This window comes from Populus euphratica, unplaced genomic scaffold (assembly GCF_000495115.2).
Source record: "Populus euphratica unplaced genomic scaffold, PopEup_1.0 scaffold4.1, whole genome shotgun sequence".
Classification (NCBI taxonomy): Eukaryota; Viridiplantae; Streptophyta; class Magnoliopsida; order Malpighiales; family Salicaceae; genus Populus; species Populus euphratica.
In genome coordinates this window covers 550,505-573,228 of record NW_011499859.1, presented here as the reverse complement: position 1 = coordinate 573,228, position 22,724 = coordinate 550,505, and the positions used below count along the sequence as shown (strand labels likewise).

Sequence of the window (22,724 nt, the reverse complement as noted above, 5' to 3'; positions counted from 1 at the left end):
AAAGAGACTGAAATAAAAATAACACCAAATATGAGTAATGTGTTATAAGTTTGGCAAAAAATATAATTTTGTCCTTAAACTTTAAAATTCATACAAATTATATAATTTCTTTAATATTTTTTCAATTTAATTTTAATATAAATTTTTTTTTTATTATTTTTTAGTCCTTAGTTGAGAGAGAAGAAAAAGAGGTTGTCGGATTCTGATGGTAAAGAGAAAAAATATTATTGATATCGATTTAGGCTACCAAAACAAACGATATTGTGTTAAATGGTTTTATTTGATGAGAAGAATTTATATTATATGTTTTTTTTATCTTTAAAGTTCATGAAAAAATAGGTCTGTGTTCAAGTTGATTTTTTATTTCAGATTGATTTTGATTTTTAGGTGATATTTTAGACTATAGATAAGTTTATCATAGTTTCTACGATACTTTATAGATATTCTAGATAAAAATAAATTAAAAACATATTTTTAAGTCTAAAAACTTAATCCTCAATTTTCCAACCAATGACAAATCAAGCAATATATTGTCGTCTGTCTTGGTAGGCGAAACATTATCATATTTTTTTAAATTTAAATAATTTAAGTTTAATAATTTTATTAAAAATAACTTGGATTTGACAAATTACAGCAAACCCAATCATTTTGAGTATCCTAATTCTAGGAGAACCAAAATTCTTGAGTTTTGCATGGCTATTAGATATAAAATATTTATGCTTAGCAAACCACACCTAACTCAAGCTATTTAAAAAATATTTAAGCGTTGATAAATATATTAGTTATAACTAAATAGTGTAATTCACGTAAAACACTTGCACCTTCTAGTGTTTTAATAAGTGATTGGTAATGGAATTATTTGGGACCGGGCGCTAGTTGCTACAACATTCCATTTAGACTCCCGTAATTGCAATTTTACAACATCATTCTCGATCAAAGTTTTAAATACTTACACCAAAGTAATACAGCAAGGAAGGGAATTTAGTGTAAGGTAATAAAAAATAATAAGAAAAGGTAAAGGGAAAAAAATGCATCAAGCTGCTAACTTATATAATTCATAATTATAATTATAATTATTTTTTAAATAATTTTTCATGTAAAAATAAATAAATGTTATTAATTTTTTTTATTTTTTAAAAATTATAGGTCTGTGTTCAAGTTGATTTTTTATTTCAGATTGATTTTGATTTTTAGGTGATATTTTAGACTATAGATAAGTTTATCATAGTTTCTACGATACTTTATAGATATTCTAGATAAAAATAAATTAAAAACATATTTTTAAGTCTAAAAACTTAATCCTCAATTTTCCAACCAATGACAAATCAAGCAATATATTGTCGTCTGTCTTGGTAGGCGAAACATTATCATATTTTTTTAAATTTAAATAATTTAAGTTTAATAATTTTATTAAAAATAACTTGGATTTGACAAATTACAGCAAACCCAATCATTTTGAGTATCCTAATTCTAGGAGAACCAAAATTCTTGAGTTTTTCATGGCTATTAGATATAAAATATTTATGCTTAGCAAACCACACCTAACTCAAGCTATTTAAAAAATATTTAAGCGTTGATAAATATATTAGTTATAACTAAATAGTGTAATTCACGTAAAACACTTGCACCTTCTAGTGTTTTAATAAGTGATAGGTAATGGAATTATTTGGGACCGGGCGCTAGTTGCTACAACATTCCATTTAGACTCCCGTAATTGCAATTTTACAACATCATTCTCGATCAAAGTTTTAAATACTTACACCAAAGTAATACAGCAAGGAAGGGAATTTAGTGTAAGGTAATAAAAAATAATAAGAAAAGGTAAAGGAAAAAAAAAATGCATCAAGCTGCTAACTTATATAATTCATAATTATAATTATAATTATTTTTTAAATAATTTTTCATGTAAAAATAAATAAATGTTATTAATTTTTTTTATTTTTTAAAAATTATTTTTAACACCAGCATATCAAAATAATTTAAAAATAATAAAAATATATTAATTTAAAATTAATAAAAAATTTAAAATTTTTAAAATACTTTTAAAATATAAAAACAAATAATTACCGCAACTTTTTTTAAATGCAATAGCCAGCATCTGGTGCTTAGGATTTATGCCCCGCCCTTAAAAAACAAAATTAAAAAAAATGGTATTGAAATTTTTCAAAAACATTAGGATTAATATTAAAAAAATAAAAAACTACAGGACAAAGTAGATCATCTGTAAATCTATAGGGAGTAAAATGTAGTTTTCAACAAGGGATTATATTATAGACCCGGTTGACTCATACCCGCACAAACATAACCCGCCCCGTTTCCGTACCTTAAATTACAAAAACCACCGGCATCTTTACCTCTCGCTTTTTCGCTGCTGCTCTTTGGCAACCAAAGGAACGCCTATTTTTCAAAACCTGAGCTTTAGAAAGAAAAGGAAGCATGTAGGCACTGTTGTTTCTGTTATAATTAGTATTTCTTCTTCTTCTTTTTTTGTAGATTTTGATTCAGTTTCTCATCTTATAATTTTGTTGATAATTGAATTTGAATTTGAAATTTTTCTGATTGAATCTGTTTACTTAGGTCAAGAATATGCGTGAAGAACTTACCAAAATATGTAGCAGAGGATAGATTGAGAGAATTTTTTTCACAGAAAGGAGAAGTTACTGATGCTAAGCTTATGAGAACTGCGTAATGATTTGTTATTATCACTCCTTTTTTTTCAATTTTTTGATGTTAGTTTTTGTTTCTTGAATAATAATGTTAATGATAATACTGTTTTGTAGGTGATTTTTTTTTAATGTTGGGTTTTATTTTATTTTTTGGGGTTTTAGAGATGGTAAGAGCAGGCAATTTGCTTTTGTTGGGTTCCGGACAGAGCGTGAAGCTGAAGACGCTATCAAATACTTCAATAAATCGTACCTTGATACTTGTAGAATTGTTTGTGAGGTGGGTTTTTTTTTTCCTGTGTTTTATTTGGATATGTGTTCAGTTGTTAAGTGTAAAGTTTGTAGCTTTAGAATTTGAAGTTTAATTAGAGTGCAAATTTGGCTGAATCATTGATGTAGGAGTAGTCCAATTGAGTAGAATTTGAGTTAGAAATAAACCCTTTTTTTGGTTTTGGTTATAGATTGCCCGTAAAGTTGGGGACCCGGATATTCCTCGACCATGGAGTAGGTATTCTAAACAGAAAGAAGAGAAATTGAGTGAAGATGAGAATAATGTTACTGGTTCCAAAAGCTTAGACGTCAAGGGAGCTAAAGATGAGAAGAAGAAGAATAAGGATAATGAAAAGGGCAATGATGATCCTCGATTACAAGAATTTCTTCAGGTCATGCAGCCACGTGCCAAGTCGAAATTATGGGAAAATGACTCTATGGTTTCTCACACGGCTGATATAAATGGTGAAGTTGGCAAGAAGGGAAGTCAAGGAAAGAAAGAAGGCAAGGAGAAGTTGGTTTCAGTGGAAGTTGAGATAGATAAAGGCAATAGTGATTCAGATGAAGAGTCAAATGATCCTGCACGTGATGAGGCTGTTTCAGATATGGATTACTTCAGGAGTAGAGTGAAGAAAGAATTGTCAGATTCTGAAAGTGAAAGTGGTGGAAGTGACGATGACGATGACGATGACGACAAGAACAACAGCAGTAATGGCAAAGATGAAGACAGTGATTTGTCTAATGAAAGCTTTCAGAGGGGGAATGTAGCACAAGCAGAGGTTGCTGAAGATACCCATGCTGAAGACCATGAGAACCCATCTTCAACTTTAAAAGATGAGAAAGAGGAAATACTTGAGACTTGTCGTCTTTTTGTCCGCAATCTGCCATATACAGCAATGTAAGCATGCTAGTGCCTTTTTTACATGTGCATTTGACTACTAATTTCCTTTAGAGGGCATGTAAATCACTGTTTGTGACTAGCTAAGGTTCTGTTTGTGTTCAAAGTGTGTGCTTGTTCTTACTTGCTGCTTTTTAAGTTTTGTCATGTGTTTATTATAACAGTGAGGATGAGCTGGAAGAGCATTTCAGCAAATTTGGTAACATTTCACAGGTCCATCTTGTTGTTGATAAAGATACAAAACGTTCCAAGGGACTTGCATACATTCACTACACACTTCCAGAGTCTGCGGCAAGGTACTTTGATTTAAAGCTGTATCTGGTTCAAACTTGTGGCCTGAGGGTAAGTTTCTTTGATCAATAAATCCATATTCTTATGCAGGGCATTGGAAGAATTAGACAATTCAATTTTTCAGGGCAGATTATTGCATGTCATGCCTGCAAAACAAAAAAACCTATCAAACAAGCAAGAGTAAGAAGCATTAATGTTTGTTTGTCTCCTGTGACCACCAATTTGCTTTCCAATTAATTGGCTTGAGTCAGCACCGCCTACTCTCTTACACTGTAGGACCAGCGATCTCCTTAGCCAAGGTTCAAACACTTTGAAGCAGCGGAGACAGGAAGAAAAGAAGGCAGCTGAAGCCAGTGGAGATACAAGAGCATGGAATAGTTTTTTCTTCCACCATGATACAGTATGTTATATCTGACAGGGTATAATTTTCCCGTGGTTTATCACTAGCAAAGGGTGAGATAAATGTAAATTCACCTTGTTTTTTCCTCTTCTGCTGTAAACAGGTCATTGAAAACATTGCTAGGAGACATGGTGTGAGTAAGAGTGACTTACTTGACCGCGAAGCTGATGATCTTGCTGTGCGTGTTGCTTTGGGAGAAACTCAAGTGATTGCAGAGACGAAAAAGGCACTCACAAATGCTGGTGTCAACATTTCAGCTTTAGAGGAAATTGCTGCAGGGAAAAAAGATGGCATGAAAAGAAGTAACCATGTTCTTTTAGTAAAGAACTTGCCATATGGCTCTTCTGAGGTTGAACTAGCTGAGAAATTTGGGAAATTCGGGAGTTTGGACAAAATTATTCTCCCTCCAACAAAAACATTGGCCCTGGTACATTTTTCTGAATTTCACATTTTCCTATAGGTTTTATTGAACCACATTTTATCTTTGTTGTTACTCTTCTTCATTCTTACAAAATCAATGCTAGGATTTCTATAGGCTTGAAGTGTAGATATTACATGTGCATGTGTATACTGGGCCATGCCTCTTTCATTTTGTGCACGCTCATGGTGTTTCTAATGTAGTCTGCTATAAAATGAGGATATTAAGCAACTAGCAGTTGGATGGAAAGAAGTAAGGCAATGCAAGACTTGGTTTCCTGTTTTGCAAAACCTTTCGTTTTTTTTATGTCTAGGTTATTGCTTTGTGGTTTGGAGATACTGCTGGATGGAAACACTTTTGGGGAAGTTGGTTGTGCTAAGATAATGGCATGGTATTGGGATGGATATCAAGCACAGTGATTAAATTGCAAACGTTCTGTTAAGTTCTCATCAGTTGACTTGATGATTTTGAGTTGTCATTTTACTTTGTCTGGCCATGTTTTATACTGCTGAGTTTTCTTGGGTGGATGACGCATTCAGGGTTGACAGGAACAAATTCTGGGTAAGTAGAAGATAGTGCTTAAAAAGTTTGGAAGATCCTGTTGGTGCTGTTGGTACTTTGTTTGGCTTCGTTTAATTTTGTTAAGCCTTTCCCTCCTTTTCGTTGTTAGAAGAATTTTTTATTATTATTATTTTCAGTGCATGAGCTTAAAATTAAAAAAAAAAACTATTGGAATTAATTAAGTTTTAGTTAGGCTTGTTTTTGTGTCCTTTTATCATTTTTCCATGTCATGATATTTCAGGTTGTGTTCCTTGAACCATCTGAAGCCCGTGCTGCTTTCAAAGGTTTAGCATACAAGCAGTACAAGTGAGTATATCTTTGTTTTGTCTACTTTGAAGCTGTTCAAAAGAAGACTTGTTCGAACTTTCAAAAGCTGTTTCTCTAGGTTTGCAGTTTAAATTGGAAATGTAACTCTCACTTCTTTGTTATGATGTAGGGGTATTCCATTATATTTGGAGTGGGCTCCAGCCAATATCCTTGGTCAAAGCTCAACCTCCAAGAGTGATGAAAAAAGTGATGCAGCTGTGGGTGAACATGATGCCAAGAGGGTGATACTGGAGCAAAGTGTGGAAGGAATATCTGAAATGGATATTGATCCTGACAGAATCGAGGTGGGGCATATATTGTTTCTCCTCTGCATTTGTTTTGTTTTGTTTTCTTTTTCCATAATTATAGATACTGCAAATCATTCTCATGCAATTCAGGAATTATACTACTGCAAGGTTGTGAATTATATAAATAACACAAAAATTATGGATTCTACATTGATTGATATTGTTTCTTCTGTTCAACTTCCAACTTTATTCAATATTTATCATTCTTTGTTTTGTTGCCTGTTTTGCTTCAGTCGCGATCTTTATTTGTCAAGAACCTGAATTTCAAGACGGCTGATGAAAGTTTGAAAAAGCACTTTAGTGAACACATGAAAGAAGGGAGAATCCAAAGTGTCAGGGTAACAGTCTAGATCCTAGTAACCTTGCATGTACAGTAAATTCTATGTCGCTCTTATGCTGGATTTCATTTCATTTGCAGATAAAGAAGCACATGAAAAAAGGGAAGAATGTTTCAATGGGTTTTGGCTTTATAGAGTTTGATTCCGTGGAAACAGCTACAAATATCTGCAGAGATCTACAGGTAATAACAAACCCAGACATGGCATATATTTGTTGAAAGCTACTGCTGTTTTTGCTCACCTTTGTTTTTCCAATCTCTTGTTCAGGGAACTGTTTTGGATGGTCATGCTCTTATTTTGCAACTCTGCCATGCCAAGAAGGATGAGCATTCAGTGAAAAAGGCTGGAAAGGATAAGAGTTCCACAAAACTACTTGTGAGAAATGTAGCTTTTGAGGCAACAGAGAAAGATCTGAGACAGCTATTTGGCCCATTTGGCCAGGTGATTATTTTGTTTCAGAAATTTGGAATGCGTGCACGACTCCAATGCATGTGGTACCAGTCTTGGACCTAGGTTAACTAATATTAGGGGAGAAGCTCTACTATTTAAATAAATCATTATCAAACTGTGTTTGGATATTTTTTGGTAGCTTGTGCTTTTATTCAACGGCTTTTGCATTAGTTTTTGGTTGTTTCAGTTTCCTTCATTTACCTCCTTATGAACACAGTGCAACAAAGAGTGAAGGGATATTGTATGATTGAACAAAGTATGCTTATGTCAAATTGTACATACAAATAACTAGCATTTATGATTTCTTCCTTCATGCTGATTTTCTGTGCACCAGGCAATGAATCATCGTTCTTATCCCAATTAGATTAGGTTGATGTTGGTTTTTAATTCAAGTTGGGTAAAATGCAGATTAAGAGCTTACGGTTGCCTATGAAGTTTGGAAACCACAGAGGCTTTGCATTTGTGGAATACGTCACAAAGCAAGAGGCACAAAATGCACTTCAAGCACTCTCAAGCACCCATCTGTATGGTCGGCACCTGGTAAGAGTTGTCTGAGAATTTAGTAAACTATGTTTATTATCCAAACACAAGGAGCAAACATATATTACTACTGCTCAAATTGGCAGGTTTTGGAGAGAGCGAAGGAAGGTGAGAGCTTGGAAGAATTACGGGCTCGCACAGCTGCTCAGTTTACTGATGAGCAAAATGGTTTCCAGAATCCAGCCAAGTTATCCAAAAAGAGGAAGGATATCACAATGTTCGATGAAGGAAGCATGAAGTTTCAGAGGGTAACAGATTAGTGCTTTAAGCAAATATTCTCATGTATTATGGTTAAGAAAAGAATTGGGTTTGTCAATGGTTTTAGGTTATAGAGTTAGTTGTTTATGCTGCCCCCAGTTTTGCTTTGTTGGGAGCTGGTTTTTGTTTACTCTCTGTTTTGTTTAAGCTAATGAGTGACTGGATTTTCCTTCCTACCCCAACAATATATATTATTGTTTTGTATAGTACCTTGATGGTGCCCAATTGAGTCGGAAAAGATAATGCAATTTAACTTTCATTAAACACATTTTCTCATGCCGCTTTGTTATTTTGGCATCTGGAATCCGTATCCGCGCCATTTCCATGAGTAGTGAACAAGCTTCTTGCCGGTAGCGATCAACTTCGAAGTTTTCAACTTTGCTCCCCCTTATGGCGGCAGCTCTGCTATGTGCTTACCCGAAGTTCCATGACCTAATTTATTTATTGTTTTTATTCTCAAAGCAATCTAATATTTAATCTTATTCAAAGATAGTAGCATGCTCAATGTGAGCTTGTATACCTCTTCATGCTAAATTTTCATGATTTATTTCCATGATCATGATTGATTTGTATGACACTTGATAAATCTCTTGGTTTCCTTTATGAATGAATATAGCTTGATGATTCCAAGTTTTTTGTAAAATTCACATGATTACGAGATAATTGCGGCTTCTTCACTGGTATGTTTTCTAAAAGAAAAGGAAGAAAATTGGCAACAATACACGGTGTGTTTAATAGGAGTCATTGAGTGTCTATTTTGATTGGAAAGACGGATAGAAACTTCAAGTGATGATTGGAAGGATATTTTCAATTTTATCTTTAATTACATGAAATTTTAATTACTTTTATTTTACCTTATATTTATCAACTCTCTCAATTTGGATGGATCTGTTCTCATCCTATATTCTTTTTTATGATTAACACTTGATTTTCAATTTTTTTTCCCTTGTTAGCCAAATAATTAAATAGATAGTAGTTTATACATCCTCTTCTCTCCCCTTCCTTCCTTCCATTCATCCCTTCCAACAAACGAGTCTTTCATTTACAAAGAGGAGCTGCAACACTGCAGCTTTAGCTTTTCCTATTACACGCGCGCACACACACACGAATCCAGATTAAAAAGAGAGAGAAAGAGTAATGAGGGTGTGGTGGGGAATTAAGAAAACTGAAGGGAAATTACACTTGCAAATTAAAAGAGAGAGGAGCATAAAAAGAAGCAGCCTGATCGTTTCGGTACAAACGGAGGATCATTGGGGTGCGCCAACCTATGTACGTTCGTCGAATCTCACCCCAACCCTTCCCTTCCCCACGCTACGTTTCAAAAACCAAAACCATGACTGACTTTTCTTTGCAAGAGAAAGGAAATAGGACCAGCAATATAGTCTACCCTACGTCTATGTATCTAATTAATACTATATAGCATTGATGGGTCAAGAGCAAACTCAACCATTGGTCTGAGCTCATCCCAGTTCTCATCTCCAAAAAGTTGGTCTCCGTTTTGACTGGAAAAGCTTAGATATGGTGTTGTAAATGGAACTTGATTTCTTAAGCTCAGCTGGGCTGCAAACAACTGGTTATTATTTCCATAGGTATATTGATCACTGGTAGCTCTACTTTCAATGTTCACATTATTATCAACTGCTGAGACTTCGAAGCTTTCATCGGTATGCCTACGGTTGTCTGATTCACAAGGGCTAGAACTTGAATCACTAACATACTTCTGTTTTGAAGAGAAGCATTTTTTGTTAAAGGGAGTTTCTCGCTGGAATATTCGACAAAGAGTCCAAACTTCCTGTAACATCAAGAGACAGGAATAAAAACTATCAAAAACCGAATGAACTAAGCATCTCCAATTTTTCAATAGTAAAATATACAAGAATGAATGAATCTTACTGCTTCATGAATATTACAGTCGTCAGGATTGGTGGGATTGGCAGTATTTTCACTAGCAGGAAGGCGAAATTCGTGCATCATCCAGTCTGTTTTCGTGCCTTTTCCGGCACTTCCTCGGTAATAGACTAGAGATTTTTTCAGGCCAATGCAGTAATGGAGTTTCCCGACAGAATATATTGGCTTGTCGATACCTGTAGCTTTCCAAAATCCAGAATTTGTGACCCTATTAGGTCTTACGCTGTTCTTGTACTTTCTTCCTCTTCTACAGAAGAAGTAGCACTCCCTTTCTCCAGCACTACAGCTAGCTTCTTCTGTACGGTCACAAAAAGAAGGGCAATGAGTAAATTCATCAAGGAAATTGTTGAGTTTAATGACATGAATTGCTTGTCTTCTGCAATAATTGTACAGAATGAGACGATAAACTCAATAGAGTTAAGAACAATTTCATCATTAAAGAACAATTGCAGATTTTATGTGTATCTTTGAGACCAAAACTGCAAAATTACAGTTCTACTAATGAATTTGATGGTGTTCAAATAACAGTTTTGCATTTCATGCAAATAGTTACAAATTAATAAATAGTTGAATCAATGAACGAAGGAGCAAGAGTACAAGAGAATGCATACTTGGAAGATCCCATGGCTCGTATTTGTAGACATCAATGTGTTTGATGAGATCAATCCTGATAAGTTTCTTCTCTACTTTCCTTTTAAGATAAAATCCTACAAGCTCTTCGTCCGTAGGATGAAACCGAAACCCAGGGGCCATGATATCATCATCATCTGCTTCAACATCCTTTGAAGTGGTAATCAACCTTTCCAACTCCATTTCCCTTCCGTTAACTCAATATATGTACTTCATCATTCGATTGTGCTTGTTAAGTAACCTTCTTATAGGGTGTGAAAAGAGAATTTTGGTCCAAGTCAATAGCTTTGAATGGTAGAAGAAAGCAACTATTTAGTGATGATTTCTTGTGAAAGAATATTAGTGATTTTTTATTCACACTTACGTAACATCACGAATAAAAATTAGGATTACAGTCTTAAAATGAAGAGAAATAAAAAGAAAACTGGGATCTTTTCTAAAAGAATTGTAATTAAATAATCTAATGAAAAAAAAATAACATTCTAATTGTTTATGATAGAGGTTAAAACCAAAGAATTCAAAGCTAAGTAGAAAAATTAATTAAAATTAAAATTTAACCTGGAAAACAATTAAAACAACAAAAGTAGCATTTCATGGTCCTAATTTGAAGGCTTTGTAGACTCTAGCTCTTATGCTTGTTTTCGTCATATTGCACATTGGACTTGTCCAAAACTCTTTAAAATCTATACATTAATCTTAACAGCTAAGAAAATAAATTTTAAAAATATTAATTATACCAAAAATAATAAAAAGATGACCGAAGATTTATAATATTGATCATATCCTATAACTAGAGAGAAAAAAGATCTAGATGTGCTCATTTTGAAAAGTATCTGCTAACAAGAATATGAAAATGGAGACAAAGTCATCCACAAGAAGCTAATTGTTTGACAAAATGGGCTTCTCCCATTTTGGTTTTTGGCTAAGTGAGAAATGGCTTTACATATCAATTCATTTATAAATATGGACGTTTGTGGATGGTAACTAGCGTCTGGAAAGTGAAGTTAATCACTTGAAATGTTATTCGGTTATGATAACTATTATTTTTTTATTTAAAATATATTTAAAAAATCCATTATTTTTTATTTTAAATATATTTAAAAAATATTTTTAATATTAATACATCAAAATAATTTAAAAATATCAAAAATATATTAATTAAAATAAAAATTTTAAAATTGTTCAAAAGTTTTTTTCAACTACAGTGTCAAACACTGTTTAAGTCCTCAAAGATTTATCAAATCAACTTTCTTGTAGTGCAATCAAGTCTCTTTCCATTCCTTTTTTTTTAAAAAAAAAATTAGTTGATATATTCATGAGAAATCAATTAGTTTTTTTATAATAATTTCTTAAATTTAAGTTCTAAATGATATATAATTAATATGAAAAGCAAACAAGCAGCCAATCCTGTAAAAATAAGAATTCGATTAATAAATATTTTTATTATAAAAAGAAAAAACCTTGTTAAAGGATCATTAGTTATTGTTGGTTCATGATAATAAAATTTTATGATAATTATATAATCTTAAACTTTAAACATATCATCTAATCACATCACCAATCCAATAGTTAATATACAAAACTAGTTAATAGTGGTTTAATTAAAATTAAAATTTCATTAATTAGTATCGCAACCAATAACTAAGTACTTCTTAATGAATATCCTCTGACATCATTGCCTTTCCTTAAAAATGTTACATTTTGGATGCTGGAGATTCATCATTTGTGGAATACAAGGTTTCTGTCAATAAATCATTATATGAAGTTAGTTTTTACTTTTTATGTAATATTGTACAGAACATCGGTGTTAGAGAGTACTCTCATTGCAGCAATCAACAAAAAATGCTAGATCCTCTCTATATATACAGTTAACCGATTACATGCTTGTTTCTAATGCGGTGATTATTATTTTTTAAAATTTATTTTTAATATTAATATATTAAAATAATAAAAAATATACAAAAATAAAAATAAAAATAAAAATAAAAAAAATAAAAATGATCAAAATCATGATTAGACTGCAATATCAAACGTGGTCTGAATGTATAAACTAATCCACATGGATATGGTTCATGATAAAACAATTCTAAGGTAGTATTGGGCATTCCAATCCAACCATATTTAAAAAAAAATGCTTTAAATTATTGTTTTTATTATTATTTTAATGTATTAATATTAAAAATAAATTTAAAAAATAAAATTAGTTTAATTTATTTTCAAGTGAGAAACAACTTCTATCACACTTTCATAGAGTCACCAAGTCTCCTCACGAAACCTCTAGTTTTGCTCACATTCAACAAAATTGATAACAAGAGCTGACGATAGGTTTGGGCGATAGACAGTCTATGATTGGACATGATACACTACTGGTATTAATGGCAGCATGCATAGGCAATGGCAGCGTGCATGGACAGATTTGGCAGCAGCGTGCATCAACGATCTGGCAGGACATGGGTTGATGTTCAGTTGGAATCATGACTTGGATGATGGACATTCCAAGGCATGCAAACACCTATTCTGGCAATGTGGAAGTTGGCAGAAGGAACAACTGGCTTGTTGGGTGGCAAGCTATGGAAGAAGTAGCAATTGTGGGCAGTTATCAGCAGTTTTCCAGGAGACCAAATTGACCAGAACGTGACCCATGTTTTGGGAGGCAGTTATATTGTATTATTCCATGTAATAAGTTATACATAAAGTGTAGCATGTAATGTTTTAGTAGGCAGCAGAACATTTATGCATGACATACACACAAATGGATTTATGTATTCTTTGTTAATAAGAATAATGAAGGTTGAGAATGGTTTCCTGCAATATCTTGTGTTCTTGGTTCTATACATCTTTGTTTATGTATTCTGCTTGTCTATGTAACAGGAGAGAGTGTGGGAAACCTCTTGGTAAGGAAAACACTTGGTTGCTAGGCAAACACGAGTGCAGTAAGGGAAAGGTTAAGTCTAACAGAGCTAGATTGTCGTGTGAGGTCTGTTTTTGGGGTGAAAAATTGACCCCGTGACAATGTGGTATTAGAGCGCCGTTGCTTTCTTAGCAAGACAACGAGAATGATTATGTAACCAAATCAACAGACTGTTTTGGAAGAGCTACTGCTCCTACTGATGGATAGGCAGGTTTCAATGCAATGATCAACGACGAGAGTATCGATGCTTCTCGGGACAAATCAAAGGCACTAATTTAGGAGAAGCATTACTGCTACCGATGGACTAGCAGAAACTTGAGAACAGAGCGTGATTCACGTTCATGACAAAACGATGGACTGTTTTGTAGCACAAACAATGGATAGTTCTGTGTGGCAAATTGAAAAGCTGATTTGTTCGAAGCCATTTTAGGAAAAACTTGACAGTGTTTTGGGCAATGTTGGTGTTCAAAGACCTACAAATTTTGGTGGCTTAACTAATTGATGGGTGATGCAAGGTGATGATAATGGGATCAGATCAAAATGGATGTTGATTCGGCTATCGAAATTGTTGATGGAATGACAGATAAGAGCAGGGGATTGCGAGGGGACTATTGGAGTTTCTAAGTTTTCATCAAAGCCTAATGGGAAGGATGGGGCAAAACAAAAGAAGAAGCAATTCAGTAAGGGTTCCAACTTGAATTTAAATTGTTTTTCTCTTGTGATGGAAATTACTTTGTATGGGATTGTTGCACAAAAAGGGGAAACCTTGACGCTATAAGTGTTGAAAATAGTGATGGGGTTATGGCATACCTGTTTGCCTAATGACCCAAATGAAATTCAATTTAAATTCAGAATTACCAAGTGTATTTGTTTTTGTTGTAGCTTTTGTAGTTAAGATTTGAATAGGTTTAGAAAAATTATTTTTTAGTTGTCAGTGGTTTGATTTAAATAGATGTTTAAAACTATGATTGAAATTATGATTCAATTAAAAACATGTTAAAAGGTGTTTGTTGTGTAGATTATTGTGTGGCTTTTTTCTTCCCACCACTACTATAATTGCTATTATTATTTACAATATTAACAATGACAACTATGGTACTCATATCATCAACAAAGTTTTGTAAGTTACCCTTCTTGAAATTTTCACTTCCTTCCTCGATATTAAAATCCTCGTTATTAGTTTTTCTTAATCCATTATCTTCATTATCATCATTAGACAACATTCCTTGAGATAAAGCCCAAGCAAATTGTCCAATTGAAATAGTGATTATAAACATGATGCTATATTTAAAACACAATAAAAGCTCAATAATAGAATGCCTAAACTTTTTAACTCTTTTTTTTCTTATATCATATAAAATATTGTTATTAATGAAAATAAAGTAAAAAAAAAAAAAGCAGAAAGCAACTTGATGTAATTTAGGGGTTGAAAGAACAAAAATATGACCTGAATTTTGGATTTTCACTAATCATCTATTACAAATACTATCTCTAATTCGAAACTCCTATCCACTCTAGTTTTATAAATCAATTTTTTTTTTATAAATCAATTTCTTCCATATCCTCTAATATTTTTTTATTCTGTTTCATTTATTTTTAAATTTTGCTCTTGTGAATACATGTATTTTTGTCTACCCTGGAAGCAGAAAGCTGCCACCAAAACAAATATATTCTAAAAAGATATGTTTGAAAATGCGATTAAAATTATATTTTTTAAAATTTTAATTTATTTTAAAAAATTATATTATAGAATCATTTTGATATTCTAATATAAAAAAATATATATATTATTTTAACTTAAAAAAACAGGCCGAAATTTTAAAAAATCTACCCCTGCTATTATCACATTTCCAAGTACATTCTCATTGTGCAACTTCAAAGCTTTCCCATTTCATTGAATCTTCCAATGCACCCACTGAAAAATGCGAGTCTGTGACTGAAATAATATTCAATGAGTATTCGTATTGTCTTGACTCTTGCTATATTCCATTCAAAAACGTCATAAACAGGGCTTGACGTCGGCGGCTTAAATAATAAAAAACTGATTATTACAAAATAAGCATTTATAAAATGCCAGTAGCATAAAGGACAAGAAAGCTTTCCCTTGATGTCCCTTTTTCCTTCCTTCCTTCCCGTTAATATTTCTTTTGGTTTGCTCCCCCGCCCTTGATATTTTCCCTTGTTTGCATTGTTAATTGCCTTGGTAGAATTTTGCATGCACTAAAGGACAGTAAGGTTTCTTGAGTGTGGGCATGGCACATATAGGCTGGGGAGTTCTCTCGACTCACGGAATCAATTATATATATTCATGCAAAGAATACATTAGCAATTAATTATTCCTTGATGGCTTCTACAACGCCATTCTTTGTAAGAAAAAAAATAATAACAATTAATCAGTTCACAAAAAACAAAACAAATCAAGAAAAAAGATGCATGGCTCACACCATGCCTTTTGGTCTGACTCGAGAAAAAATATGGTTTTTGTAGCGTGGCCGCCACATAGCTAGCTAGGTGAAAGAAATATTTATTATTTTATAAGCAGTATTGATTGATTTTTTTTTATAATAATCAAAATATTATTAATGGAACCACTTTATTATTAAAGCTATGATAAACTAGAATTTAAAATATTCAAAAAGATGTATTAAAAAAAAAACATTGATAAGCTCCTAAACTAATAATATTTTTATTTATTAGTTCATGATAAAATATCGTCGGTCGGTGCCTCTAATTAAAAAGGTATTTGATTGATGTAATTTAATGCAAATATTATTTGATCAACGATTACATTGATGGGTAATTAAATTGATCAACGACTTCCTATATATCTATCCAAGTACTAAGATTTATCTACGCTAATATTAGGGACGAGAAGAGATGAGAGGAAGAGGAAAATGGATCTTGATGGGTGAGTGGGGTTCTTCTATGGAAGAAGCCATGCTATTTCTGGTGGCTGGAAAATGTGAATGATGAAGGAGGAGAGACCACGTGTTCATGAAAGACAGCACAAGGCTATTCAACAATATGAAACTAAGGATGCATGACATTTCCAGGATTCATGTTGACTTTTATGACCATCGAGGGTTCTGTTCGGGTTTAATTTGTGCGAAGGCTGCTTAATTTGTGTTTATTTGGTAATGAAAGGGAAAGTTTTTCTGTAAGAACGTCGATGGCTCTTTCCTGAGGGACCGAACATGTAAATGCTAAGAGGCCTAACTAATTAATCTTGGCATTAAGATCAGAAGTAACTTGGAAAGCTGTGGAACTTCAGATATTTTCCAAAAGGAAGCTTGGTCCCTGCTGTGCAGGAAGGTTCAATGCAATTATCCCGAGAGAGAGAGAGAGAGATGTGAACGAACATGAGTCTTACAGTTAGGGCCAAATTAGATATGGAGGTAGGGATAGATAGACATTGCTTTTTATCTTAAGAAAACTACCTCGGAAAAATATACAGTATTATTGTTCAAAGGGTACGTCTAATACTGACCTTTGGAATTTCCCTTAGGTCTTGTAGGAACGCCGTTTCATAAATATAGTTGGTGATAGCCCGCACCTTTTCTTTTTTTAAAAAAATAATAATAATAATAATAATTTAGTTATGTGGTCGAGGCTCAAATTGCTAGCTTTTTAGTTGTTCGGACTTGGCCCAAGGAGCTTAACCCACACCGACTCACTGCATGATCAGATGTTCAATGCAATGTGAGGCATGCACCTTAACGTGTTTTTCAATTTCCAGTAAGTCAAAGTAGATCACCCACTAGCTTTACCCCGTATGTACAAATTCTATCTACAAAGTAGAAGCACTAACATCTTCATCAAAGACATAGCAACTACCACAAATCAATGACAAGAACTAACCTCTTCGTGCTTTACAACATGACTAGAATATATAAATATCTCCAGTTACCAGTAAAACATTCAGGTCATTGAAACTCATTCAAGAATCTCACTCCAGTTTATTCAGAATAATTAATATATTTTCCCAGTGTTTTTATTTTTTATATAAATTATTATTTCTTCTTATATTTACTATCTTAATATTGGAGGATCTCATAATTCGTTAAAGAACTTGTTTTCACAAAAACAATCAAGCTTGCTTGAAGATAAAACCTGCTTTCAAGCCCATGCACTTTAACCCAAACACATTCATGAAAAATCTAATTCAACCTTGAAATTTTTACGACTTTATCAATTAGGGTTATTGTTATTGTTCTGACCTATTTAGTAATTACTCAAGGAAATTTAAAAGAAAAGAGCTTTTTTATTAGTCAATATATTGCTGATTATCAACTGAACTATCATTATATGGCTTAAAAACACGAAGAATGATCTTTAGATTTGACTAGAATGCTCCGATGGATGGAGAAAAGTTCATTAAAAGATAAAACCACTACAATGTGTAACGTGATCACAATATTACCATCATTAAAAAATTGAATTTGTATGGCTATAAAGCAGATTGGTGTGTTTTAAAGAATAAAGGGTCTTCCATTCACCCAAATAGACTTCAATCTAAAGAGTGGAAGACTTGCGGATTATTATATATTTCAAATTTCAATTATGTAAGAGCTTGGTGTGCTTGGATTGATAAGTTAGGCATCGATCAATGGCGCGAGCATATCATCACGTAGCAACGATGGGCTTCGTAAGATCCCATCTTGGCTATAAAAAAATCTATTAAGTGGGGGGAGTTGTGGAGAAATTCCACTCATTACGTGCGAGGAAAGAGTAAAAAAAGGCCATGAGCTGCACCTGATTTTCAATTGAGAAATAATTTATTATAAACTTCTCTAGAAAAGACCAGGAAAAACCACATTTCAAATTTCTTTATTGTTTGTTTTAACAAGTCAAAGTCATGAGATTGAGTCACGAGATTATACTATTTTCCAAGTATATATTTCAGAGCCATAATTACATCATCCTTTGCCATTAAATTCCTGGTCGTCCTATACCATCACTATAAGCAACGTGGACATGTGATGATGTCCTCTTAGAGGAAGTTTTGCAGAAAAAATGGTTATCAGCAGAGGAATGTAACAAAAAAGGAAAATGAAAGCAGAATAAACTAATTCTCTTTCAAATATATATTTATATGTATGTTCGGCAACGTCATATAAGGTCGCTATAAGATTCTTCGTTGAACCGTGCTCACACTCTGGTTTTGGAGAAATATATTCTTTCCATGGCAGCAACAACAACAACAAGCATTTCAATGGCTAGCTTGACCAAATAAAAGATGCATTCTCACTTAAAAACCAATTGATTTGTTAATAATTTCTTCAGCTTTCCTAATTTCTAGTCATTTTCACTCATTTATTTATTTTTTCTTAGATAGATAGGATTTGACATATCAAACAAAACAGGATTAGGCAAGAAAAGTTTTTCTATCATGTGATCTTATTTTTTACGATATTACTTTATTATATATGTATTTTATCTTATCTGATATAGTTCTAATTTATTTTTTTGTGTATCGCATTTCCCTTTAATCTTTAATTTATTAGTTGGATTCTTCACTTTGACTGTATACATTTTAATCCAATTAATCGGTTTATAACCTTTATTTTTATTTTTATTTTTGTTAGATTCTACAATCTCATTGACAAAACGACAATGATGGAGGTAAGTTTTCAAACCATGGCTGCGATAATTTGGTTCGATATTCAACAATGATGAAGAGAGCCCAGTCAACATTGTTTCAATTGGAAAGCATTATCCATTTTTGTAAAATTCAAGCCCATTTAGACCCCAATTTTGGGCTGTAGCGGTCGCTAATTCCATGCCAGAAAAAAAAATAGTCAACACTTACGGTCTAACGTTATTTTGACTGTGTATATCGCAAAGAGAAAAGGCCCAGTTTGTGTCAGCTGGCGGCAAGACTATAAGGCTCATGGTGGGCTTGTGTTTTTCCTATGGAAAAGACGTCCACACCTCAAGTCTATACAGTGGTATGACTGTCAAACTACAGGCCTACAGCCATCGACCTTGCCTCTTATCATTACGAGACAGCTGTGTCCTGGTACAGTGGCCCGTTGAACCAACCCGTCCCCAATCTTAGAACATGCTAGATAAGGTGAATAGTATTGCTTTCCAAATAATTTTTTATATTAAAATATATATTAATAATTTTTTTATTTTTTAAAATTATTTTTTACATTATTCCATCAAAATAATTCAAAACATTTTAAATTTTAACAAAAAAAAATTAAATTTTTTAGAAACAGAGTTTGCACGTACTGTATTCCTAAATAATACCTTAGACTAGTCTCCTTAAAAAGTCCGAGAGGAACATTGATTTTATTTTGTTTTTAAAATGTTTCAAATATTTTATTTTTATTTGTTTTAAATTAATATTTTTTTATTTTTTTATATTATTTTAATACACTAATATTAAAAAAAATAAAATTTTTTAAAATAAAAAATATTTTAAAAAACAATCACAGTCATATTTTTATTTTTAAGCAAGCATTTGCTTCTGCGGCTGAGTTTTAAACAAAATGCATTTAAGAGATGTTTTGTTAAAAAAAAACATGTTTTTACTGTTCATGGACCCCACCTATTATTGTGTTCCAAACACAGGCGAGCACGAAGCAACTTCCCCACGCTTTTTTGTCAACAGTAAACAATGGCACCTTCTAGAACTACTATTTTTTAGCATTGTTCATGCTAATTACTTAGTAAGACACAATGTATATACTGTTCACATGAAAAAGTATGTGTTATATTGTTTCGGTCGAAGCGGTTCCAATTCAAAGTTTAAAATACATTAAATCAGGTCTAGTCAAATAAAAAATAAAAATTATTTTTATTTTTTGATTGTGTTTTATTTAAAAAATTAATATTTAATATTATTCAATAACACTATATAAATTAAAAGAGAGATAGCTTGATGATGTAATATTTGCAGAATTTGATTGTAATTTTAATTTTGTTTCTGATTATATTTTACTTGATATTATTGTAAACTTAAGAAACCAAAAAAACTGTAATCCTTATCAGATGTATTTCATATATGATGGAATTGTAAATAATTTAATGGAATAATAAAAAATATTATTTATTTTATGATGTGATAACAATAATTAAATCTATAATATTTAAATTAAAAATCATTAATATTAATATATATTTTTTAAAATTATTTTATAACCTCGATTTTAAAAGGATTATTAACTAAACACATCAAACTATTTTTTGTTCAACCTTAATTTTAATCACAGTTTTAACTAAATATTCATAAATATAAAATCAACCTTAACTAACATTATTTTTTATAAAATAATTTTTTTTGAAACTATACCAAATATCTTAAAAAAAAAGAGAGCACTGTACAATTCTCCAGCCATAGCAGAAAGAGTTTGGAGGGGGTGAGTGCTTTTGTGCTAAATATGGTTGAATGGGTGATTCAAACACCACTGATTTTGGAGTATTTATAAACGGATACTTTGCACCATGGACGGAAGTAGAAAAATTTAACCTGGTGCCGTCATAAAAACTACAAGGCTGGAGAGCAAATATTTCTTTTTTAGGGGGGCTAAATGTACGTTTTTTTATGAGAAATTGAAGATTTAAAGACTAAAATTAAAAAATTTGAAGACAAAATTTCTATATTTAGGGGAGATTCTATGCATCTTCGTGAACTTGGACCATCTATAACACACCTACCTAGTTTCCATGTTTAAAGTTAGAGAACGTTCCAAGAAAATCACCAAAACTCCACGAGTTAACGAATGAGAGTCCATGTTTCAAAGTCAAGAATACACCAATCGAAATGATCACCAGTAGTTTTATTATGCATAGGTACATGACCACCAGCAAGATTGGGGGTGCCAAGCTCCCCCCCAAAGCTTGTCGGAGGTCCGCCCCTTGGCACCGAATTCTATGCTTCCAGTATATATACATGTGTATATATATCCATTGAATAATAAATATTTTTCTATAATTTCATTGAGAAATAGTTTAATTTCGGTATAAAAAATTGATCTTCTTATTCCCTAACTGTTATAAAATTATGATTTTGATTTTGTAATGTAGTTGTCGAACTAGAAGAACTTTGTTTTCTAATTTAATCTCATTCTACCTCGCATTTTACCTTTTTATAAGAAAATAGTAATTTATTTAACTAATATTATGATATCAATTTGTTGGGTGTTATTCATCTATCCGCTTCCTATTGCCTATGATTATTAAAAAAAAAAAAAGATATTAAGAGCATATCTATTAATCAGCGTGCATTTAAATGAAGTTGTTTTTTAAATACTAATTTTAAGATTTGAATTGAAAAGATAAAAAAAAAACATTTAATCATTAAATCGATCTTTTAATCTGTATAATTGCACATAATAAAATTAAATACAATGATCGAGATTAAATAATGAAATACATGGATTGGTAGCATTCCGCCAAATGTTAATAGCATCTATGACTATATGACTATATGATAATAGCATTCCACCAAGATCTATGTATTTATATTTTTAATTTTTATTTATTCTATTCATAAATAAATTTTTATTTAATCTTTTTTCTCCTCTCTCTTTTTCTCAGTATCCACCCTTGCTTCTCCTTTCCTACTTTTTTTTTTTTATTTTTTTTTTTTATCTTTCCTTTCCTGGTTGTTGGGGTACATTGGGCTTGGGGTGTTGAGTCCGGTTGGACTTCTTGTTTTTTTCCTCTCTTCCTCGTACTCCTTTCCTCTTTTTTTTTTTTTTTTTTGTTTGGACCCGGTTGATCCAATTCCTTTTCGCTTTCTCCTCTTCCCTTTGTCATGGGCCCATATGGGCCTTTTTTCCCTCTCTCCTCTTTATTTTATCTTGGGCCATCACATGATAGGTGATAAGGCTTGGACATAAGTACTGACCTTCATATATGGGCACAGGACGAGAAGTTTGGAGTCGGGGATTTTCTGAGTGTTTTTACATTTTGGTATTTGTTTTTAGCATATGAAATTAATGTTTCCTTGTGAAAAAATTGAATGGCTATAGCTTTGCCTTCTAAATTTACCTGAATCTTCATTCCTCCTAGACAATGTAACCTGTTACCCCAAAGAAAGTACCTTGTCCCAAATGTCCTCACAACACTGGTCGTGTTGCAGCTGTCAAGATCTTCCTTGCTCCTTTGCATGTCAGCGCTCCCAGAGCACAGCCAGGGGGACTCTTCCTCAATCTTCTTCAAAGAGTAACAAGCCTGCTTCTGCTATTCCAACTTCTGGAGGGTCTGTCAATGGTGGAAGGGGTTTTATTGTGATGGCTTTTCTTGGTCTTAAGGCTAACATTTTACGGGCGGTGCAATTTTGATTAACAAAAAAAATGTTAAAAATTGTTCTTCTTTTTTGTGATTTGACTGTTTGGTAATATCCACGGGCGACTTTTTAAGTTTTAAACAATTGTATGTTGTCAACATATATCATATAGAGGAAGGGAAAAATTTAACATAAGTAAAGTTGGATGCTTTCAAAAGCATAATAGCTTTTTGTGATTAATTTTACACGGCAGTGATCTGCATTTGGACATGAAGATACACAGTGGAGGAAGAATGGTGAGGCTATTGTGTTATTTCCATGCCAAAAGGAGCG

At 32.5% G+C, this 22,724-nt stretch overlaps 2 protein-coding genes across 3 annotated transcripts; one reads left to right on the top strand and one right to left on the bottom strand.

The window, feature by feature from the left end:
* The first annotated feature begins 2,296 nt into the window (after positions 1-2,296).
* LOC105124179 (nucleotide/nucleic acid binding protein) lies at positions 2,297-8,005 on the top strand. Of its 2 annotated transcripts, none has more exons than XM_011024079.1 (15): positions 2,297-2,438; positions 2,578-2,685; positions 2,829-2,943; positions 3,125-3,831; positions 3,996-4,127; positions 4,213-4,302; positions 4,399-4,522; positions 4,626-4,949; positions 5,743-5,807; positions 5,938-6,112; positions 6,349-6,453; positions 6,534-6,635; positions 6,721-6,894; positions 7,312-7,443; positions 7,530-8,005. In XM_011024079.1, coding segments are annotated over exons 1-15 (2,529 nt in total). In that variant the 5' UTR covers positions 2,297-2,436; the 3' UTR covers positions 7,704-8,005. The 2 variants fall into 2 exon arrangements, with proteins under 2 accessions (XP_011022381.1, XP_011022382.1); XM_011024080.1 differs by having other exon boundaries at positions 2,297-2,442.
* Positions 8,006-8,832: 827 nt separating this feature from the next.
* LOC105124178 (transcription factor JUNGBRUNNEN 1-like) lies at positions 8,833-10,528 on the bottom strand. The gene is made up of 3 exons (XM_011024078.1): positions 10,221-10,528; positions 9,595-9,905; positions 8,833-9,493 (listed from the first exon to the last, which is right to left on the bottom strand). Exons 1-3 carry the CDS (start codon positions 10,420-10,422, stop codon positions 9,104-9,106), a joined length of 903 nt encoding a protein of 300 aa, XP_011022380.1. The 5' UTR covers positions 10,423-10,528; the 3' UTR covers positions 8,833-9,103.
* Positions 10,529-22,724: the final 12,196 nt, after the last annotated feature.

Coding starts and splice junctions, on each gene's coding strand:
- LOC105124179 (XM_011024079.1), top strand. Junction 4,128..4,212: donor CTTCCAGAGTCTGCGGCAAG/GTACTTTGATTT, acceptor ATTCTTATGCAG/GGCATTGGAAGAATTAGACA. Junction 6,636..6,720: donor ATATCTGCAGAGATCTACAG/GTAATAACAAAC, acceptor TCTCTTGTTCAG/GGAACTGTTTTGGATGGTCA.
- LOC105124178 (XM_011024078.1), bottom strand. CDS start 10,422: ATGGAGTTGGAAAGGTTGATTACCACTTCAAAGGATGTTGAAGCAGAT. Junction 9,906..10,220: donor CGAGCCATGGGATCTTCCAA/GTATGCATTCTC, acceptor GTGACCGTACAG/AAGAAGCTAGCTGTAGTGCT. Junction 9,494..9,594: donor ACTGTAATATTCATGAAGCA/GTAAGATTCATT, acceptor TTGATGTTACAG/GAAGTTTGGACTCTTTGTCG.